Source organism: Saccopteryx bilineata, chromosome 3, assembly GCF_036850765.1.
Source record: "Saccopteryx bilineata isolate mSacBil1 chromosome 3, mSacBil1_pri_phased_curated, whole genome shotgun sequence".
In the NCBI taxonomy this organism is placed as follows: Eukaryota; Metazoa; Chordata; class Mammalia; order Chiroptera; family Emballonuridae; genus Saccopteryx; species Saccopteryx bilineata.
Window position 1 is genome coordinate 64594802 of NC_089492.1, and position 20826 is coordinate 64615627.

General features: G+C 35.0%; 1 protein-coding gene across 2 annotated transcripts in view; it reads right to left on the bottom strand.

The window, feature by feature from the left end:
• Nucleotides 1–237: 237 nt before the first annotated feature.
• MYBL1 (MYB proto-oncogene like 1) overlaps nt 238–20826 on the bottom strand; it is a 36034-nt gene continuing 15445 nt past the window's right edge. The window contains exons 5-16 of one of the 2 annotated variants that reach the window (XM_066264676.1): nt 19123–19343; nt 17046–17220; nt 14942–15013; nt 14265–14369; nt 10911–11144; nt 8713–9078; nt 6707–6849; nt 6161–6275; nt 4862–4978; nt 4676–4780; nt 4065–4244; nt 238–1265 (exon numbers count right to left, since the gene is read on the bottom strand). In XM_066264676.1, coding sequence (XP_066120773.1) covers nt 1137–1265; nt 4065–4244; nt 4676–4780; nt 4862–4978; nt 6161–6275; nt 6707–6849; nt 8713–9078; nt 10911–11144; nt 14265–14369; nt 14942–15013; nt 17046–17220; nt 19123–19343 — 1962 coding nt within the window. In that variant the 3' untranslated portion in view covers nt 238–1136. The remainder of the gene's footprint in view (nt 1266–4064; nt 4245–4675; nt 4781–4861; nt 4979–6160; nt 6276–6706; nt 6850–8712; nt 9079–10910; nt 11145–14264; nt 14370–14941; nt 15014–17045; nt 17221–19122; nt 19344–20826) is intronic. The other variant, XM_066264677.1, reaches the window with a different exon arrangement.

The window sequence follows — 20826 nt, forward strand, 5'->3', positions numbered from 1 at the left end:
CTACTTTGAAACATTGAGTAAATATCATAAACTTCTAAGTGCAGACTGTTTTTAGGGACCAAAGTACCATATTATTTTTTTAAACAAAATGCAAAAATTTCAAACACATATACAAATCACCGGATTAATTTATATGACCCCTCCCCATATAATTTAAAAAGAAAATATTAAATTATTATTTAGTATATTTTTAGAACTATTTTATAATCAACATGATTTAAAGGGCATAGTGCAATATTTAGGTAGATGTGACATACAGTATAGATATTGTATTCTTTGCAGCTATAACTTACTATTGTTTCATACTTAAGTCAAAATTGTTCTTTACTATGTTAGCTGTAACAATAGGAAACAACACTGGCTTCTAGACACCCTGTATAGGTATAAATATCTACATTTAAGCTTTAAAAATAAAATAAATTATAAAAACAGACTTCTTTCCAATTTACAAAGTTTTCCTGCTCCTACATACTGTACAATACATTCAACAAACTCTCAGCTCTTCTGAGATTTATGAATACTGACTCTTTACAAAGGAACAAAGCCTTTTTCCATGCTTTTTTAATACTATGCTCAAATAAATACATTTAACACTGTAGTTAATTTTATTATTTTTGAAAAATACCAAAAATTAGTAGTGCAATTTTTATTCTTCCTTTGACTTTCTTTCAATTGTGTTTCTTTGTAAATGGTAGCCTAAGTAAATCAGCACATAGGCTTAAGTACTTCATAAAATCTTGTGTGCTTCCCCACACATAGACTAATTTCAGAAATTACACATACTCATAAATCTATCTATAATAAAACCGCAGCATCAAGAGTAGCAACATATATCCTCCGAAGAAAATATGTGCGAATTACTTCTAGAATATCCATGAACATTCTAATATGGTTTTCCCATCTTGTTATTTAAAGATAATTTTAAAAAATCTTATCTCTTAAAAAATAAACTACGAAATTGCCTACCCCTTACTTAAGTGGCTTAGTTTTCCACCTGCTCAGTATGAAAACAATGCAAGCCATTTCAGGGCTGTATTAAAACCTTAAAATGAATTCATTGACAAAAATTTCATTGCAATCTAATTTAGTATATAGGCTAGAATAAAGGAGTGGCAACTCAACAGTTTTGATAACAATTACAGTATGAGAGCTCTTGAAGTGCTGCCAGTAGCTGTGTAAGTGCTCAAATATCTTCTTGCTTGTTCAGTCATGATAAGCTGGTCTTCTGTCTTCCCATAAACCACTGTTTCCCATTCACAATTTGACTAGGAAGAAAATATTAATAGTAATGTTAAAATTACTATAATAATTATTTACACTACTTCACAATTATACTTTAGTTAATTTTATCTTTTTACATTTTATTTATTCATTTTAAAGAGGGGAAAAAGAGGAGGAAAGTGAAAATTAGAAAGTGAGAATGAGAGTGAGGCTGAGAGAGAAAGAGAGAGAGAGAAAGAGAGAGAGAGAGAAGGGGGAGGAACAGGAAGCATCCATTTTCATATGTGTCTTGACCAGGCAAGCCCAGGGTTTTGAACCAGCGACCTCAGCATTCTAGGCCAATGCTTTATCCACTGCACCACCACAGATCAGGCACAATTATACTTTTAAAAGTCAAATATTTTAACTGATATTTGGTAAGTAGTTATTGTACAAAATACTTGGATAATGGTATTGTGACTGTTTGGTGTTTTAAAAGCACATACTGAAATATTTATGGTCATTTTATTAGCTATCAATATTGTTTACAGACATAAAAGCAGGTTACAAGCTTTGTTCGCATAATTCCTCCTCACCCCTGCCAATCAAATCAGTCCTAACATAGAAAGAAATGTTAGTATTTATTGTTTTAAAATTTTACAAAAAATTGCCTGACCAGGCGGTGGAGCAGTGGATAGAGTGTCGGACTGGGATGCAGAAGGACCCAGGTTCAATACCCCGAGGTCGCCAGCTTGAGTGCGGGCTCATCTGGCCTGAGCAAAAAGCTCACCAGCTTGGACTCAAGGTCGCTGGCTCTAGCAAGGAGTTACTCGGTCTGCTGAGGCCCGCGGTCAAGGCACATATGAGAAAGCAATCAATGAACAACTAAGGTGTCGCAGCGAAAAACTGTAATTGATGCTTCTCATCTCTCTCCATTCCTGTCTGTCTGTCCCTATCTATCCCTCTCTCTGACTCTCTCTCTGTCCCTGTAAAAAAAAAAAAAAAAAAAAATTTTACAAAAAATTGAAAGAATGTAATGTCAAAAAATGAGCTTATAATGCTTTATGTCTTGCAAATTATGAAATATAGTCATAGCATAAAGTCAAGTTTACATTTCATTTGTTTTCTGCACTAATTATAAAGGTTACCACATTATAGGTATGATCTGCTATAATGAATTTTCCTGTAAAGCTCTGTGTTAAACACTTGTAAATCATTTTAAATTGATTAAGAGAATATGCTGCAAGGCTTCTTTATTTAAGTGAGAGGAGAGAAGATAATGAGATAGATTCCCACATATATTCTGACCAAGATACACCTGGCAACCCCCATCTGGGGCCAAAGATCAAATCAATGGAGCTATCCTTAGCACCTGAGGCCAATGCTCAGACCAAACGAGCTATCCTTAGCACCTGGATGAATGCTCGAACCAATGGTGCCACTGGCTGTGATAGGAGGAAAGACAAAGGAGAGAGGGTCGGGAGAGAAGCAGATGGTCGCTTCTCATGTGTGCCCTGACCGGGAATTGAGTCCGGCAGGCTGATGCTCTATACACTGAGCCAACTGGCCAGGGCCACTACAACGCTCTTTGAAGAGCAGTGGCTCAAGACAGAGAAGAGGTGGCCATATTTGATCGCCAAAGATGTTCTCAAGGAACACTTAAATGCCAGGAACACTAGAGCTGCAATCATTATGATGTAAAAAAAAAGGTCCCTCCTCAATGAACTCTCAAATTCTCAGGGTTAAATTCTTTAGATAACATAGAAAAAATTTCCCAGCCTTTATGTGCAGCCACGTAATGGCTGCATAGCAACAGAAATAAAAAAGGATTTTGTTTTATTGCTTTGAGCCAAAAAGTTCACTGGAAACCATTATACCAACAATATCAAGCTGAAACTGCTTCCAACCTCATACCCTTTCAGGACAGCAGATAGAGCTATACTTATTTGTTATAGGAGAAGAGGTGCCAGAAGTAGACTGAGATATCTTTAGTTTAAAAAAATGATAACGTGCATTGTTATTTACAATAGCCAAGATTTGGAGGTGGCCCAAGTATCCATCAGTAGATGAGTGGATAAAAAAGCTGTAGTACTTACACAATGGACTACTACTCAGCTGTAAACAATAATGAAATCTTACCTTTTGCGACTTCATGAATACATGTGGAGAGTATTATGCTAAGTGAAATAAGCCAGCCACAGGAAGACAAATACCCTATGATTGCACTTATATGTGGAAACGAATGAACAAATAAACCAGCAAACAAAATAGAAACAGACTCATAGATACAGAGAACTGATAGATGTCAGAGAACAGATGGGTTGTGGGGCTGGGTGAAAAAGGTGAAGGGACTGAGCAAAAAAACCCTCCCCAAAACCCCACAAACTCATACACTCAGACAACAGTATGGTGATTACCAGAGGGCAAAGGGGTTATGGGGGGTAGAAAAGGGTAAAGGAGGATAAATGGTGATGACTTAGAATGGTAGACCCACAATATACAGATGATGTATTACAGAATTGTACATCTGAAACCTATATAATTTTAACCAATGTCAACCTAATAAATTCAATTAAGAAAAAGGAAGGAAGAAAGGAGGATAAAAATAAAAATAAAACAGTGCTTAGAAAACCACCAGAAGAGTCTCTGGCTACAACTTCAATTGTTTAGATTATATGTGCCCTGATGAATGAGTCCCTCAAAAACCCAAGTCTAGTTTGAGTGACAATATAATAATAAATGTTTAGTTATTGTTATAGTCAATGTTGAATTTAGAAAGAAAAAGCTTAATTTGTGATCAGTAAGCTCAAAGTGATAATTGAATAAACAACAAATATCACTAAAAGATATTTATAAATTCATACCTGAAGATTCTTTTCCAATGGGACAACTTTGGAAATGTTAGGGTTTGGTTTCTTTTTATTAAGTGTATATGTTTTGTTGGTTGGATTTGTATCTTGTTTTTCAGAAGTCAAGTTGCACCTATTGTCATGTATTTCCAATAATGGTATCATGAATAAAGATGTTGTAAATATATTTTCTGACTGAGAGAGAAAAAAAAGAAAGGAAAATAATTGAAAACCAGAGACAAGAGAGGGACTATTGAGTAAGTGGTAGGGGGAGCCCTCTTGATTTCCCTCCGAGAAAGCTCTGGCTCCAGTGAAATCTCTAGTAATGTAGGAATATTAAATATTTCAGAAATGAAGTAAAGATAAATACTGAAACTTGAAGTCTTAAGAACTACCATTTTTTGTCATCATACAAAATAGAAAGCTCCAACTTCTCTCAAAACAAAAATATAAAAGCAAGGAAGTAAATAAAATAGTTTCTATAGTTAATAGCTTCTTTCTGAATTAGGCAGAGTAATACTAAAGGAAACTTTATATGAAATTCTAATGAACTGACCACACAATGAGTAAGAAACAAGAACCACTAGCTCCTAAAGCAACCATAAAAAAAAAAATGCTTTACAAACCTGCGTGTCTGAAATGTCTTCAGTCAGTAGTTGAGTCCCTGGTTCTTCTTTTTCCCAATTATCTAAAACAAGTGATTTTCTGACTTTCTTCACAGAAGCCGTATGCTAGAATAAATTTGCAATAAAAACATTATGATAAATCACTTCGACATGATAAGGCTTTTATTAACAATACTAAAAGGTTACCTCCTGTTTGCAGCTTTTGTAAGCAGGTTCATCCTCTTCTTTGAGGAATATGTCCGTTCCAGTTTCTTCTTTTAAAACTTCCCGAATATCTTCTTCCAAGAAGGCAAGTGGCTGTGACTGAGTTGTTTTTAAAAGGATTTTAAAGAAGTCTTTTATAACAATTCTTTTTTCTCCCCATACATAGAAAGCCATCTTTTATACTTTCTCATTAGTGGTTTGATTTTCTCCCAAGCCCTCTTAATACATATGTTGAATAAAGTAATCAATTAATCAATTTTATGGCAAAAATAATATTGCACATTGCAAGCACTGAATGAAATGTGGATCTATCTTCACATATATATAGATGTTGTGAAAGCACAGGTAACACTTCTCTCTCTACTCATAAACTACAACTCCTAGCACTATTATTAAAATTATTTTAGCCTGACCAGGCGGTGGCGCAGTGGATAGAGCATCAGACTGGGATGCGGAGGACCCAGGTTCGAGACCCCGAGGTCACCAGCTTGAGCATGGGCTCATCTGGTTTGAGCAAAAATTCACCAGCTTGGACCCAAGGTCGCTGGCTCAAGAAAGGGGTTGTTACTCAGTCTGCTGAAGGCCTATGGTCAAGGCACATATGAGAAAGCAATCAATGAACAACTAAGGTGTTGCAATGCGCAACAAAAAACTAATGATTGATGCTTCTCATCTCTCCGTTCCTGTCTGTCTGTCCCTGTCTATCCCTCACTCTGACTCTCTCCCTGTCTCTGTAAAAAAAAAAAAAAAAAAAATTATTTTAATAGCACCAACTAATTAAGCATATACCACTTGAAACTTAGCCCACCAGATTTATATCTATTATCTCTTTTATCTTCACATGTAACCCTTGAGGTGGGTTCTGTGATCTCCATTAAACAGAAGACGAAACTGAGCCTTAAAGAAATATCCTGATCAGTCAGTTTAAAAAATATTAGGAAAGTGCTTATGTATATCAAAATATTAAAATGACTTTATTCTACTTTAGATAACCACTCCTCAAACTACTAGAGGTTGGTGTTAGTGTTAAGAGCTCTGTTGACACTTGATTTGCTTTCTCTGATGACTTAATATAAAGAAAGTAAAAATGCAAAACAAGCCAAGCAAAAATTTATTTAAAAAAAAAAAGATTAATACAAATTCAAACTTATAAATCAAAAGATAAAAAATTTTATCAATTTCAGTGAACATCTTTTTAAAAATGTTAAAAATCAAGAATAAAAGTCAAAATCTGTGTTTTATTATAATTAGGAAAATTTTTTAAAGTAAAAATACACATACCACAATTCTAAGCGGTCCATATTTCTTCTCCTGAGCAGCAAGTGCATTCTTAAAAGGTGTAGGAGTCCTTGGTGTGGTACCCAATATAGATCTTCTAATAGTAGGTGTTCTAAACCTATCCAATCATTTAGATATTTGTATTATAGTCAAAATTAGACTTCATATAAATTAAGGAAAGCAAAGTCATGATAAAAAGCACACACAAAATTTTCCTGCATATACATATGCTTTATTGAAACATTACAGGACTATTTTAACGTATGCCTGCTTAAACTAATTCTTATTCCAATCAATGATCTTAAAACGGAAAATAGAGCGAATGTAGAAAAAAGCAGTAAAAATGTTGTTTTGCTGGACTTCAAAGTTTTACACTGTATTTAGCTGGTTTTCAGTTTCTAGGAATAAAACATAGGTAATGATTTTTTTTCAATTCTAAATCCCATATGGATAGGGATTATGATATATGCATAAATGGACAAAAAGCTAATCTACTCTTGAAACTGTGCTTCCCATTTTCTCTAACACAATAATTTAATATCTACTTACCCTACATTTTCCTTTTGATCTTTGGGGGTTGTTTCCTTATGAAGAGGCGTAGTAATGAGAACTTTCTGCCCACAAATAGGAGTTGATGTAAATGAAGGATTTTCTATATTAACTTGTTCATTTCCAGAGCATGTGTTGAAAAACTAAAAAAGAAAAAGAGTTTAAAGACAATTCTAGAACATCAAAATCCCGGTATAACTATTAAACTGATAAAATTTTCAAATTATTTCCCCAGTTTCTCTTAGAAAAGGATTGCCAGTGATACATTTGCATTCCACTCCATGGAAACCAAGCGCCAGGAGAGCAGGAAATTTTGTTTTGCTCATAACTGCCTCCCCAGCAATCAGAGCAGTGTTTAGCACATAATAGGCATTCAAGAAATAGTTGTTTAACAAATACTCAAAAGTTATAAAACAGTACAAAAATTTGAAAACAGTATTATCAAATAGGAATCTAGAAACCAATAGCTTCTGTGTTAAGGTAAGTTTCTATACAACAGTGTAACTGAGAAAAAGTTTTATTACTTTATTAACAAATGATCTTAAGTGTACTTTTTTATGGGAATACTTTGAATTCAGAATAATGCTTTGCTGATGAGAAATACAGTTGCCTGACCAATCTGCCTATTTACAACACAGCTCAGAACCTCCGAGAAGTCAAAATTAGTAATACAGTTCGTTTTCCAAATGACACATTTTACTCATTGGATCCTAACTTACACATAATTGTGAAATACTAATTTATTTTTGTAGCTGTTAGATTAGCAGTGGTAGGAAGAAGGGGAAACTGCTATAAGGCTATATAAACTGGAATGAATAGTTCTATCACTTTTGGGTACTAATATCTGCCATATATTTATACTTAATCTGAAGATTAGCAGCCAACCCCTTTTTAAATCCTGAAGCAATACCCATCAATTACAGGGTAAGATCCGAGCTCTTTGTCATTGGCTATAAGGTCTTCATAATTGTGCCTCACTTTCTCAGCCACTATTCACCTTAGAATTTACACTTTCAACAAAAATTGCTAATGTGCCAAACTCTAAAAATAGAAAATGGCTAATGTGCCCAATACCAGTTCACCTTCCTCTAGGAGTTTTGTAATTTAGAGCGCTGGGATGGAGGGGGGATGTTGTGCTATTCATATTGCCATCATGTAAATGACATTCCCTGAAAGGGAGGAAGGCACAATTTTTAGAAAACGTAGTGATCATGCTCTGCCAGATCTTTATCTTCCTAACATCAATACCTCCAATAATAATATCTCAGCACCCTCCAAGTTTATTTGACCATTAAACTGCCTTCATTTCTGACAAAACCTTTTAACCTCCGTCAGGACACTTTCAGCAAACACCAGCTTCATTTCTTACTTATAAATTGACCTTGGACAACTAGCTTAACTTCTGGATTTCATTTTACCTACCTCCTAAGGTTTTCTAAAGAAGGATTAACTGAGATGCTGTAATAAAAGTGTTTAGCACAAAGCCTAGAACATAGTGTTCATTAAGAAAGGGAGTTACTGTTTGCCCTAAGATAAATATCCACTGCCCAGGGACGTAACCTTAGAAAAAAGCCAATAGCTCCCGACAATCCTAGAAAATCTTCTGACACATGAAATTCTTACAGTGAGCAGTTGTCTGTGCGTATATGTACCTGATATCTGTTGAACAGTTAGAATACTTGATACCAGTCTCAGTCTGCCATTAGATCATTTGGACAAATCATTTTGCCTTTCTGGGCCTATTTCCTGATAGTCCTATTCAAGATGTGGAACTACCTATCTAAAACACCCCTTTTAGCTCTAAAAATTGTAAGACACTCTAATACTACTACTTTGTGATATACCTTCTGAATTATCAGAGCTTAGCATGCTCGTGTATACAATTGAATACATTATCCATTTTTATAATGATTATCAAAGCAATGAACTGCTAGCAAGGATGTTAAAGATGTGATTTAATCTAGCTTACTCACACTTGGAAAGCCAAACAGAAACAACACTACTACCTGTGAAGGAGAAAATGGTAGTGTTTTCACTGGAGTGTGTTTTAATGCTGTGTGACAGCCATCACCTACTGTGCCGTCACTCAGTTCACTGCCTGGGGACTGACCCACTCGTGTTCTTCTCCTCTTTCTGAGGATGGTCGGTGGAGTACTAAACTTGGCCACATTTGGTGATGGTAAAGGAACAGCCTCACTTTCTGCACCACAACTGTTCTTTTTCCCTTCAAGTACAAGGCTGACGTTAAATTGACATTCCATGGTGCCTTCGTTGTGTTGGATTCGCATTAGTTTAACCGGAGTGGACTTGACAGGAGAAGCAACAGCATCAGTAAGATCAAAGCTGGTAACATCACTCCATGCTACAGGATCCTGCAATATATTAAATTCTTTAAGTTAATTATGTAACCTAGTTAAATCTGATCTTGAACTTAGGGTGATTTCCACAGATAATTAACTACTTATTTTTATCAATAGAAAAAGGCTTTCTTTTTCTTGTTCATCTTTTGTTTAACAGGAACAGATTATGATTTTATTATGACTCCATTTTAGAATATTCCAAACTAAATTCCATTTAACTCAGTAGCTGAAGCTTACTGTCAAGGTATTTTAAATAAAGGAAAAAATTATTTAAAATGATCAAAGAGACCAACTCATCATAAAACGTCACTGTATTCAACATCAGAAAAATACTACCAAATTCTAAAAAATCATTAGGCAATGTGTATAGTACGTCTTCAAAATGGTCATATAGTTTGATCTACAAATTCAATTTAACCTAAGGACATAATCATAATTTTGCACAAAGCTTTACATAATATGTTCTGCAATTTTTAATAAAAAATTGGATACCATTTAAATATCCAATAATAGTATATTCTTACATTCATATGATAGAATACTGTGAAGCAATTAACATTCAAATAAAAAAAAACCAGTTAAGTAAAGATGCATGCCTGTGATATAACATATCAAACAATCTACAAATATAAGTGTATATTTGGCTTTAAAAATATATGAAAATTGGGCCCTGGCCGGTTGGCTCAGTGGTAGAGCATCGGCCCGGCGTGTGGAAGTCCCGGGTTCGATTCCCGGCCAGGGCACACAGGAGAAGTGCCCATCTGCTTCTCCACTCTTCCCCCTTTCCTTTCTCTCTATCTCTCTCTTCCCCTCCCTCAGCCAGGACTCCATGAGAGCAAAGTTAGCCCGGGTGCTGGGGATGGCTCCATGGCCTCCACCTCAGGCACTAGAATGGCTCCAGTCACAACGAAGCAACGCCCCAGATGGGCAGAGCATTGCCCCCTGGTGGGCATGCCAAGTAGATCCTGGTCGGGTGCATACGGCAGTCTGTCTGTCTGCCACCACCCCCTTCTCATTTCGGAAAAAGACAAAAAAAAATTAAAAATATATATATAGAGAGAGAGAGAGAGAAAAATTGTGCTTTTATATATAGAACACAAGTTCTAGGCCCTGGCCGGTTGGCTCAGTGGTAGAGCATCGGCCTGGCGTGCAGAAGTCCCAGGTTCGATTCCCAGCCAGGGCACACAGGAGAAGCGCCCATCTGCTTCTCCACCCCTCCCCCTCTCCTTCCTCTCTGTCTCTCTATTCCCCTCCCGCAGCCGAGGCTCCACTGGGGCAAAGATGGCCCGGGCGCTGGGGATGGCTCCTCAGCCTCTGCCCCAGGCGCTAGAGTGGCTCTGGTCACAGCAGAGCCAGGCCCCGGAGGGGCAGAGCATCACCCCCCTAGTGGGCGTGCCGGGTGGATCCCAGTTGGGCACATGCAGGAGTCTGTCTGACTGTCTCTCCCCATTTCCGGCTTCAGAAAAATACAGAGAAAAATAAAAAGAACACAAGTTCTATATATAAAGGAAATACATCAAATTGTTAACTTGGTTTATGGAAGATTTTCATTTTCTTTCCTACAGTTTTCTCTAGTTCCCAGCTATCTCTAATACATTTTTATAACTAGTGTAACAAGGAATAAATTCTTAAATTAAAAAAATATTTTTAATTTTATACAAGTTACATAGTTGAGATTTATATATTTCTTTCCAGAATTCACTGCAAAAGCGAAGGAAATTAAGCATGACATACAAAGTAATGCTTAACATAAAACTGGTATGTGTCCACTAAACTGAGTCTCTAAACATGAAACCATATAAATAAAATTGAGTTTTTTGATAATCTCACAATTTCAAACTTACAGCTTCAATAAGTTCTAGAGTTTCTGCAAATTCTGGGATGGTCTGCAGAGAAGACAGCACAGCATTTGCCTCTACGGCCAGGAACTTTGTGGGTGAATTCTGCTGAGCACTCATGGTCTGATTTTCATCCATACTGTAAATTTCACTAGTGTGGTCCTCGAGGCTATTTAGGGTATTAGAGGTGCTATCATCCATAAGCAAACTACCAGACCAGCTAGAAAAGGTTCCAGGCTGCTAAAAGTACAAAAGAGATTTGAATATTATTTGTCATACTTAACTTAAGCATACATTTTTATTTTAACTAAGAGTTGTTTTTATATGACTTTGGAAACTGCCCTCAGAATAATTTAATTTATTCAATTTATCATGGTGATACTAGTTAATAAAATTATATGTTTCAGGTGTACAATTCCATAATAAATCATCTGTATATTTTATTGTGTGTTCACTGCTCCAAGAAGAGTTTTTTTCTAGAACAACATACTTTAAAACATTTCAGCTAAAAATACAGTAGCAAATATAATGTCTTTCCTCAAAATTAATATATTTTTTCTTTAAACTTCACATCGACTATTTCTTTTTTCTAACTAAATTTACTTTTAAATTTATAAAATTTATAAAATGGTGAGATAAAAACAACCATATATAGAGACCATCAAATCCTTATTCCTAGAGTCTAGCCTCTACCTTTCAAACTTTATCTCCTGATGTTTCCTCCTCCCAGGGCATACCCCAAATATAGTACTTGCAGTTCCCTGGTGAGTTAGTCTTCTACCCTGGAGTGCCTTTGCACATACTGTTGCTTCCTTTATCCCGAATGCTGTCCTACATACTGACCAGAGAAAATTCCCATTCCTCATTTAAGATAATCCATCTGACTACACTTTCACCTGTTCCTTTTATAATAATGATTAGTTCATTTATAATCATTACCTGTCTTTCAAGATTGAATTCAAGTAGAATTTCTTCCAGGAACCCTTCCCTGACTATTTAACTCTCAGTTAGGCACCTCTCCTATGTGCTCCCATAAAACTTTGCAACTTGGCCCTGGCCGGTTGGCTCAGCGGTAGAGCGTCGGCCTGGCGTGCGGAGGACCCGGGTTCGATTCCCGGCCAGGGCACATGGGAGAGGCGCCCATTTGCTTCTCCACCCCTCCGCCGCGCTTTCCTCTCTGTCTCTCTCTTCCCCTCCCGCAGCCGGGGCTCCACTGGAGCAAGGATGGCCCGGGCGCTGGGGATGGCTCTGTGGCCTCTGCCTCAGGCGCTAGAGTGGCTCTGGTCGCAACATGGCGACGCCCAGGATGGGCAGAGCATCGCCCCCTGGTGGGCAGAGCATCGCCCCTGGTAGGCATGCCAGGTGGATCCCGGTCGGGCGCATGCGGGAGTCTGTCTGACTGTCTCTCCCCGTTTCCAGCTTCAGAAAAATGAAAAAAAAAACAAAAAAAAAAACTTTGCAACTTATTTTATCACGCTATATCCTTTCTCCTGTTTCTGTTCCCACTGCAGAGTAAATCCATTGAAGTCAGGAACTGTGCCATTTTTCTTTCTTTCTTTAGTGATATACACTGAGCAATTTACTTATCTTTTAAGCTTAGTTTCCTGGTGTTTTGTAATACAAAACAAGAAAAGAGATCCTCAAGAGTCATGATTAAGAAACAATATGTAATTGAAAGTTGTTAAAGAGTAAATCCTAAGAGTTCTTATCACAAGGAAAAACCAGTTTTGTTTTCTTTTGTTTTGTTTGCACCTACATGAGATGATAGTTGTTAACTCAACTTAGAGAGTAATCATTATGCTGTACTCCTTAAACATATACAGTGCTGTGTGTTAATTATAACTCATACTGGAGAAAAAGGAAAAAGAAAAATATATTACTATAAAGTGTATTTACACTGTCCAATAAAACTTTCTGAGGTGAAAAACAAAAACAAAAACAAAAACCCCAACTTTCTGAGGTGATAAAAATGTCTACATCTGAAGCAGCTCAGTATGGAAGTCATTAACTATATAAGCAACCAAAATGTGGCTAGTACAACTGAAGAGCTAAATTTTTTAATTTTATTTAAAGTTAAATATGGCTAGTAACTACTGTATTTTAGAGAGCACACTGCCCCAGTCCACAGGAAGCACTCAATAAATGGTACCTATTACTATTAAAAATAAAAATCGCTAGAATGTGCTAGAGAGTCACAATAACAAAATGTTTCTAGTTAAGTAAGGTAAAAAAAAAAACAAGTTTCAACACTGTTGCAAAATAAGTTCCACCTGTTTTAAAGTTTCCTAAAAATTATAAGAAATTAAAGCAACTTTGTTTCATTAGCACAGAGATAACGATCACTTTCTGAAGAGAGCTTTCAAACCATATGCATTTCAACTGGGTTTGTAGGTAGGAAAAGTTGCAAAAAGGCAGATCACTGGGCCCACTGGAAAAACCACAGGGCTGCAATCATACACACCTGAATCTGAATCCCTAACAATAAACCATCTGCGTAAGCAAGGGGGTCACTCGCTCTGCTGTAGACCCCCAGGTCAAGGCACATATAAGAAAGCAATCAATGAATAACTAAGGTGCTGCAATGAAGAATTGATGCTTCTCATCTTTCTCCCTTCCTGTCTGTCTGTCCCTATCTGTCCCTCTCTCTGTCTCTGTCACACACAAAAAAAAACTTCTTTAGAGAGCATAAAATCTAATGGTTCTTTTCTCTATATTTTTTTTTCTTTTTTTTTTATAAAAAAAAACTAGGGGGAGGAGCTGGAAGCATCAACTCCCATACGTGCCTTGACCAGGCAAGCCCAGGGTTTCAAACCCGCAACCTCAGCATTTCCAGGTCAACGCTCCATCCACTGCGCCACCACAGGTCAGGCATCTCTATATTTTTAATGTTATTACTTTTCCCAATTTAGTGAATTCAATTCTAAATATAGTAAATTTTAAAAAGTTCAAAGAATAAAAGTAATTTGGGAGCACATAAATCTTTACACATCTATTTAATTAATTTTCAAGCTTTTTCTATTAAAGCCATAATTACATAAAATGTCTAAAATAAAACCAAAGTCTAATCTAAACTACACATCATTTCCGCAAATATATATCAGAGATTATACCTTACGTCTGCTTGACATTTATGGCTCAGGAAGCTTAATACTGAACATTGTACAGTATGTTCCAAGAAATGGATATCAAAATCAGGCAACCTCAAAGTTGCAAATTAGAAAGACTATTATTAGTCTGTATATTAAAATCTGAAGACATTGTGAATATGCTTTCTTCTTCTTGTGACAGTCAATGCTGATAAAAACTATAAAAGCATATAAAAAATTCTAGCAATAAAATTTAAACAACCTAAGTTCTTACCGAGGGAACTCGCTTTCTTCTAACTTCATTCTCAGCTGACATAAGAAGCAACTCAAGTTCCTTTATTTTTTTTTCCTTATCAGGATCTTCATCAACAAAGGGTTGCTAAAATAAGTTTAAAGAAAAGAGAAAACAGGCTATTTACATAATTGCTTTATTATTAGTGTTCTAAAATTTATCTTCTACACAACATAAAATCTATTTTCTCTAAAGCTTAATACTACTAAGTCCAAAATACCCAGTATCACAATCCCTCTGTTATCTAAAGAGGTGATGATGAATATTTACATTTTAACAGAAGAGATTTAGGAAATTTAAATGTATAAAAAAATGTATACTGCATTATCTGTAGTATGTCAATTTAAAATTTAATTTTTGGAGTACGTTTTAATATATTGACTCAATACATATTTTTAACCAATTTAGTAAAAATATGTCCATTCACAACCTGAATGCATTAAGTTGGAAAAGAATCATCTTGCTGGAGTTATCAAGCACTTTACATCTGTACAGTTTATGTTTCTCAAACCCACTTAACAAACTTTCTCCTTTAATGTTATAATACTCAAAGTAAATAGGACAGATAATATCTAGTTTTAAAGATAAGGAAACACAGTATTAGACATTCAAAAATATGTTTGAAAGTGTTTCCTGTTTTATTATAAATAAAAAGTTACCTGAATAAAGGCAGAAGTCTGAACATGTTCTATACAGTTGCCTTCAGGTGACAAATACTGATAGCCTGGGATCTAAAAAGTAATTAAATCATTAATATTGTAAATAACACTTTAAAATCTGAGACAACACACAAAAACTCTTGATAAAATAGCAACATTAACAACTCAGAAAGTATTTGTTAACTTTGAACATCCATACTAACAATAGTTTATCCATTAATTACATCTCTGTTCTTAGGGTCTACTGATTAAGTAAGTCTAACCACTTAGGAAAGATCTGTCTTCTAGATGAAATATAAAAATTACTTGGCCTAGATTTATCAGCCAATAACTCTATTAACTACAATATCCACCAATTTCTTTTTAAGTCTGCTGTTAGGACTATTCTATTTCCTGAAGAAGACAAAGTAATTGTGTTCCTATCTTTCAGAGGAAGGGGTTAGTTCTTATGATGCACTCACTGAGATGGAGACTAAAGCAAATTTTTCAACATTCACCTCTATTACTCCTACCACCACAAATAGAGGCTTCTTCTATTGTTCCTCTTAGAAAAAAATCAGAATCATTCATGTATATTTTTAATACTCTGACAATAGATTAAGAATTATTCTGCTTTTCTAAATCATCTGTCATAAGAATTTTGAAGTTTAGCATGCAGTGGTAGAAAAAAATATAAGAAGGTATTTTTAAGAACCTTAAAATCTAATAAATCTAAATATTGTATATTTTCCATAATGGCCTACCTAAATAACTATCTAATGTAGAATCATTATGCATAACTTCTAACATTAAACTTAAATTTTCACACAACTTAGTTAGCATCAGTTATCTCTCAACTTGGTAATGCCAATAGATTAAAAATGTATCTTTCTCAAATTCTTCACTGAAGTCTGTGACAGTATTTCAAATTAATCCATTTTTCAAGTAAAATTCAAATTATAATTTTATTAGTTTAAGTAAACTATGTATACATCTTTCAAGATTAAAAGGGAAACAATTCTTGAAGTACAAGAAATAACCTTATCTTCCCAAAATATTTTGAGACTTAAATACTACTTTGGTCCCAAATAATCTTTAAAATTATCTATGAGTTAAAAAAATAAATTTAAATAACCTAAGATAGAAGCAGAATGTTTCAGTTTATGCTGCTGAAATCTAGGACTCTAAGGAAAAATGTAAAGAAACAAACAACAAAAACCTTAAGGGATTTGAGTATCCACAGATAACTAGGTCTTATATGTCTTCCTATTTGTAAATTAAGATGTCATTACTTTGATTCTTCCAAATTATGTCCTTTAAATGTCCATTTAATGGAATAAAATCAATTTTGAGGCATACTAAGCATAAATTTTTAACACCTTATCAAATTTTGTCTTTTGTTAGATGCTGTTAAGTCCTGACTTAATCTTTACATTGTTTGTGACAATAACCAAAAATAGTATGACAGCTAGATAATATAAAATGAACCTTATGAAAACTCCTACTAATTTCTTACAGGTAGAAAATGCACTGTAAGGAAAATGGAGCTTGCCCCATTATGAATTTGGGTAATCTCCAATGAATCTTTTTAAGTAAGACTGAAGTCACTCAATTGGTTGGTTAGTAGGGGAGAAACAAAACTGAATGTCATCAAAGAACCAATTATTTACCACATCCTCCAAAGATGGCTTGAATGATATTTTACTATTTTCTCCTTTAAACCATTTAATATACACTTACATCTTAGAAATAAGGAATACTACAATTACACAAAATTTTTAAAAAACTACAATAGATGTTAAAGCACCAATAACCATTAGCTTTGAATCATAAATGAAGATTCAAAGACTGATAGTATTAAGAAATGTACATACTAAGTTTTTTAACTAGAAAACATAAAAATTACGTATAAACAGAAACATTTTAATGAGTTTTTCACAAAATATTTATCAATCAAAACAAGTAATGAATAATCTTCACTAATTGTTTAACAGAAGTTATAGAATAATTTTTCAAATGTCTATTCCCCTTTATATGTTATATTTGTCCTATTAAGAAACCAAACACCTTCCCATATAGCAACTAAAGAAATTTTAAAAATAATAAAGGTATTAAAAATATGTGCCTGAACAGGTATGTAAAACTGATTCTGGGTTTGCAAATGGTCCATTGTTCCACAAGGTTTGTGTTGAAGTTTAGATGAAGATCGCTCTAATTTTATTCCATCTTGTAAGTATCCCTCTTGTTCCACCTTTCTTCTCATAGTAGAATTCCAATGGTTTTTGATAGAATTATCAGTCCTATGAAATGAAAGTGTACAATTTTAAAAGAGAAAGAGGATTTCACAAATTCTAATACTGTATAAAATGTACAAAATGCATTTTATGTTTATGTAAAATTGGATACTTTTTAAATTAAAAAACTTTTTGCCTATATATCAGGCACAGATCAGTGCACTAGATATACAGCAATAAATAAGACAAAGAAAGACCCTCTCGCCTGACCAGGAGGTGGCGCAGTGGATAGAGCATCGGACTAGGATGCGGAAGGACCCAGGTTCAAGACCCCGAGGTCGCCAGCTTGAGCGCGGGCTCATCTGACTTGAGCAAAAAAGCTCACCAGCTTGGACCCAAGGTCTCTGGCTCCAGCAAGGGGTTACTCGGTCTGCTGAAGGCCCGCGGTCAAGGCACATATGAAAAAGCAATCAATGAACAACTAAGAAGTCACAACGCACAACGAGAAACTAATGATTGATGCTTCTCATCTCTCTCTCCGTTCCTGTCTGTCTGTCCCTGTCTATCTCTGCCTATGTAAAAAAAAAAAAAAAAGAAAAAGAAAGACCCTCTCTCATGGAATTTGCATTCTTATTAGAAATGCAGCAGAACAAAAGGAGGGAAAAATAGAAAAAAAAACTAAATATATGATAAGAACCATCAGTGCAACACAGATCATTAAAGTAGGATAAGAAAAATGAGTAACAAGGGTAATTTTGATTAGGAAGGCCTCTGGGAGGTGAGAGTGAAGCTAAGATCTGAATGACAAGAATGAACCAGCCATACACAAACAGAAAAAAAGAGCATTCCATATTAAAGGCATAGCAAGGACAAAGACCTTGAAGCCAGGAACAAATATGGTCTTGAAAAGCAATCACAAAATACAGAATCCCAGTATTCTTTGTCACTTCTTAAAACAAAATACCTATGAAAGAAAGTACATGGGCTCCCTTTTCAGCTACGTGTCCTTTAAATAAATGTAAATCTTCAATCTATAAATACTTGTAGTGTAAATTCCATCCCTAATAAAATCTACAAACATTTATGGAGAACCTAACTTATGTTGAGACACTAAGCTAGGTTCTATGGATAGTAAAATGATGTATGAGATCAAAACCAACAAAAGTTCCTAGACCGGGTTCAGTAACTTGAAAAAAAAACAACTTAATACTGTGCTTTAATTTCCATATCTATGAAGACAGCAATGTTTGTGTGTTTCACAAGTACAGTATATAAAGATTAATTAAGAATATATATAAAATCATTTTATGAACAATGGAGTATATACAGATAGAGATTACAACAATAAAAAAATGCGTATCTTCTAAGTGAGATATGGATTTTCCCAAGGTTGTTGGTCTTTTGTATTATTAGGAAACATCTGAACCACTGTGATGTATGGTGTACACAGCACATCACTGCCCAAGGGAAGTCTATACTTTAGCCAAGTGGATATACACACTTACTCCCATGATTTGAATCACATCATAATTAAAAACTGAATTTTCTCTTAACACTTTCATAGCAGTTTATTTCAACCAGTATATTTGTTATTTCCTGGGCTTATGCATAGAATCCAATACAAAAGAAATCTCTTCAATTTAGATTTCATTTCAACCAAGTTTATACAAAGAAAGTCTGCCTAATTGGCACAGATATTTAAACATCATTTGGGGAGTGAAGTAAATGTTCATAATCCAAAGATCTATCATTTTATGGCACAAATCACTACTATTAAATATATCATTTAAAAGTAACATCCCTTATCACAGATATATTACAAATAGTTTCAAAGGGTTGCATATATTATACAGTCTAAATTTTAATTATCAATAAAAAAGTCATGGGGTATTTACAAATATATTTAATAGTAACATAATAAAGTATCAAGTTTAAGTACAGAAAATATATATACATTTATATAAGCACCTTCCAGGAAGTAGTTTGGCAATTTCTGCCCAACGATTTCCCAACCGCTTATGTGCTTCATAAATGATCCTGTCCTCTTCTTCTGTCCAGGAAGATTTCTTTACCTCAGGATTCAGGTGATTATGCCATCTTTCTCTACACTGCTTGCCTATTCTTCCTTTTAAATGTTTTGCAATTAAAGACCATCTTTTTGGGCCATATTTCTGAACTAATTCAATAACCTAAGAAATAGAAAAATAGAGTTTAAAAAAGCATTACCTTGACAGAATATTAAGAACATGACTCACAAATACTTTTTTAAAAAATGCATTAAAATCCAAGCCACAACTACAACTTAAAAAAGCAATTTTACTAATAAATACTCCTTCAGTATTTGTCAAGTTCAAAACTTGACCCCAAACTTATCTAAAATATAAGGTATTAATTAGAGTGACTTGTAAGCTAAATTGTTTTCATACAAATAATTTGAAATGGCAGTAAAAATGTTGAGACTTATGCATTTTCTAATCTTACATCTTAAAAAAGAAAAGCTTCAGCCTGACCAGGTGGTGGCACAGTGGATAGAGCATCAGCCTGGGATGCGAGAACCCAGGTTCGAAACCCAGAAGTGCCCTGCTGGAGCGCAGGCTCACCAGCTTGAGCGTGGGGTTGCCAACTTCGCGTGGGATCATAGATATGACCCAATAGTCATTGGGGTCACTGGCTCGGCTGGAGCCCTCCAGTCCAGGCACATATGAGAAAGCAATCAATGAACAACTAAGGTGCTTGTCATCTCCCTTCCTGTCTGTCTGCCCCTGTCTGTTCCTCTCTCTTTGGCTAAAAATATAAAAAGAAAAGAAAAGCCTCAGCTGAAAGTCAAATAGATCAATTTGGAAGCAGGAAGGAGCTACAGTTACTGTCTTTTCATTTCTTCCTTTCTCAAACTGAAAGGATCTAGAGCACATTTTAAAACTTACCATTAGCCATGAAGTAAATTAAATCAGTTCTGAGTTTAATAAACTAATTTTTTTGAATGATAGTAAAAATGCTCTAATTCTCCAACTACATTAACTGTTTTATGCCAGAAAGAACATGAACTAAAGAGTAATTCAAAGTGGAGGACAGAAACTCTCCCATTCTTTTCAGACTTTTGTAATACAAAGAGTTATATTAGTTTTTAAATCATCCAACCCTGTGGAAGCATGATGCTTTGATATCTATCTTATTTGGGGTCTCATTATAGGTCAAAAGGGAAAGTTGAGAATGATTTCCTTACATATAATGTTATCAGATAAAATAAAATTAAATTGTCTTAAAAATGTTAATTCAATTTTCAAAAAGAAACTATACTCTGAATGGTACTAACTTAAGCTCTAAACAAGGTACTAAACTGAGTATTTTTTACTTCCACAAACCAAACTCTCAAAGAAAATACCATATATACTTGGTTTAACTCAATTCATTAAAAACTACATTTCAAGACATAACTTATAATTCTTATGCAAGCAGCATCCAAAGAACAAAATCAAATTAAGGCCCTGGCTAGTTGGCTCAACGGTAGAGCATCAGCCCAAGCATGGAAATCCTGGATTTGATTCCCAGTCAGGGCACACAGGAAAAGAGACCATCTACTTCTCCACCCCTCACCCTGCCCCACTTCTTCCCCCTCCCCCAGCCATGGCTCAAATGGTTTGATCAAGTTGGCCCTAGGTGCTGAGGATGGCA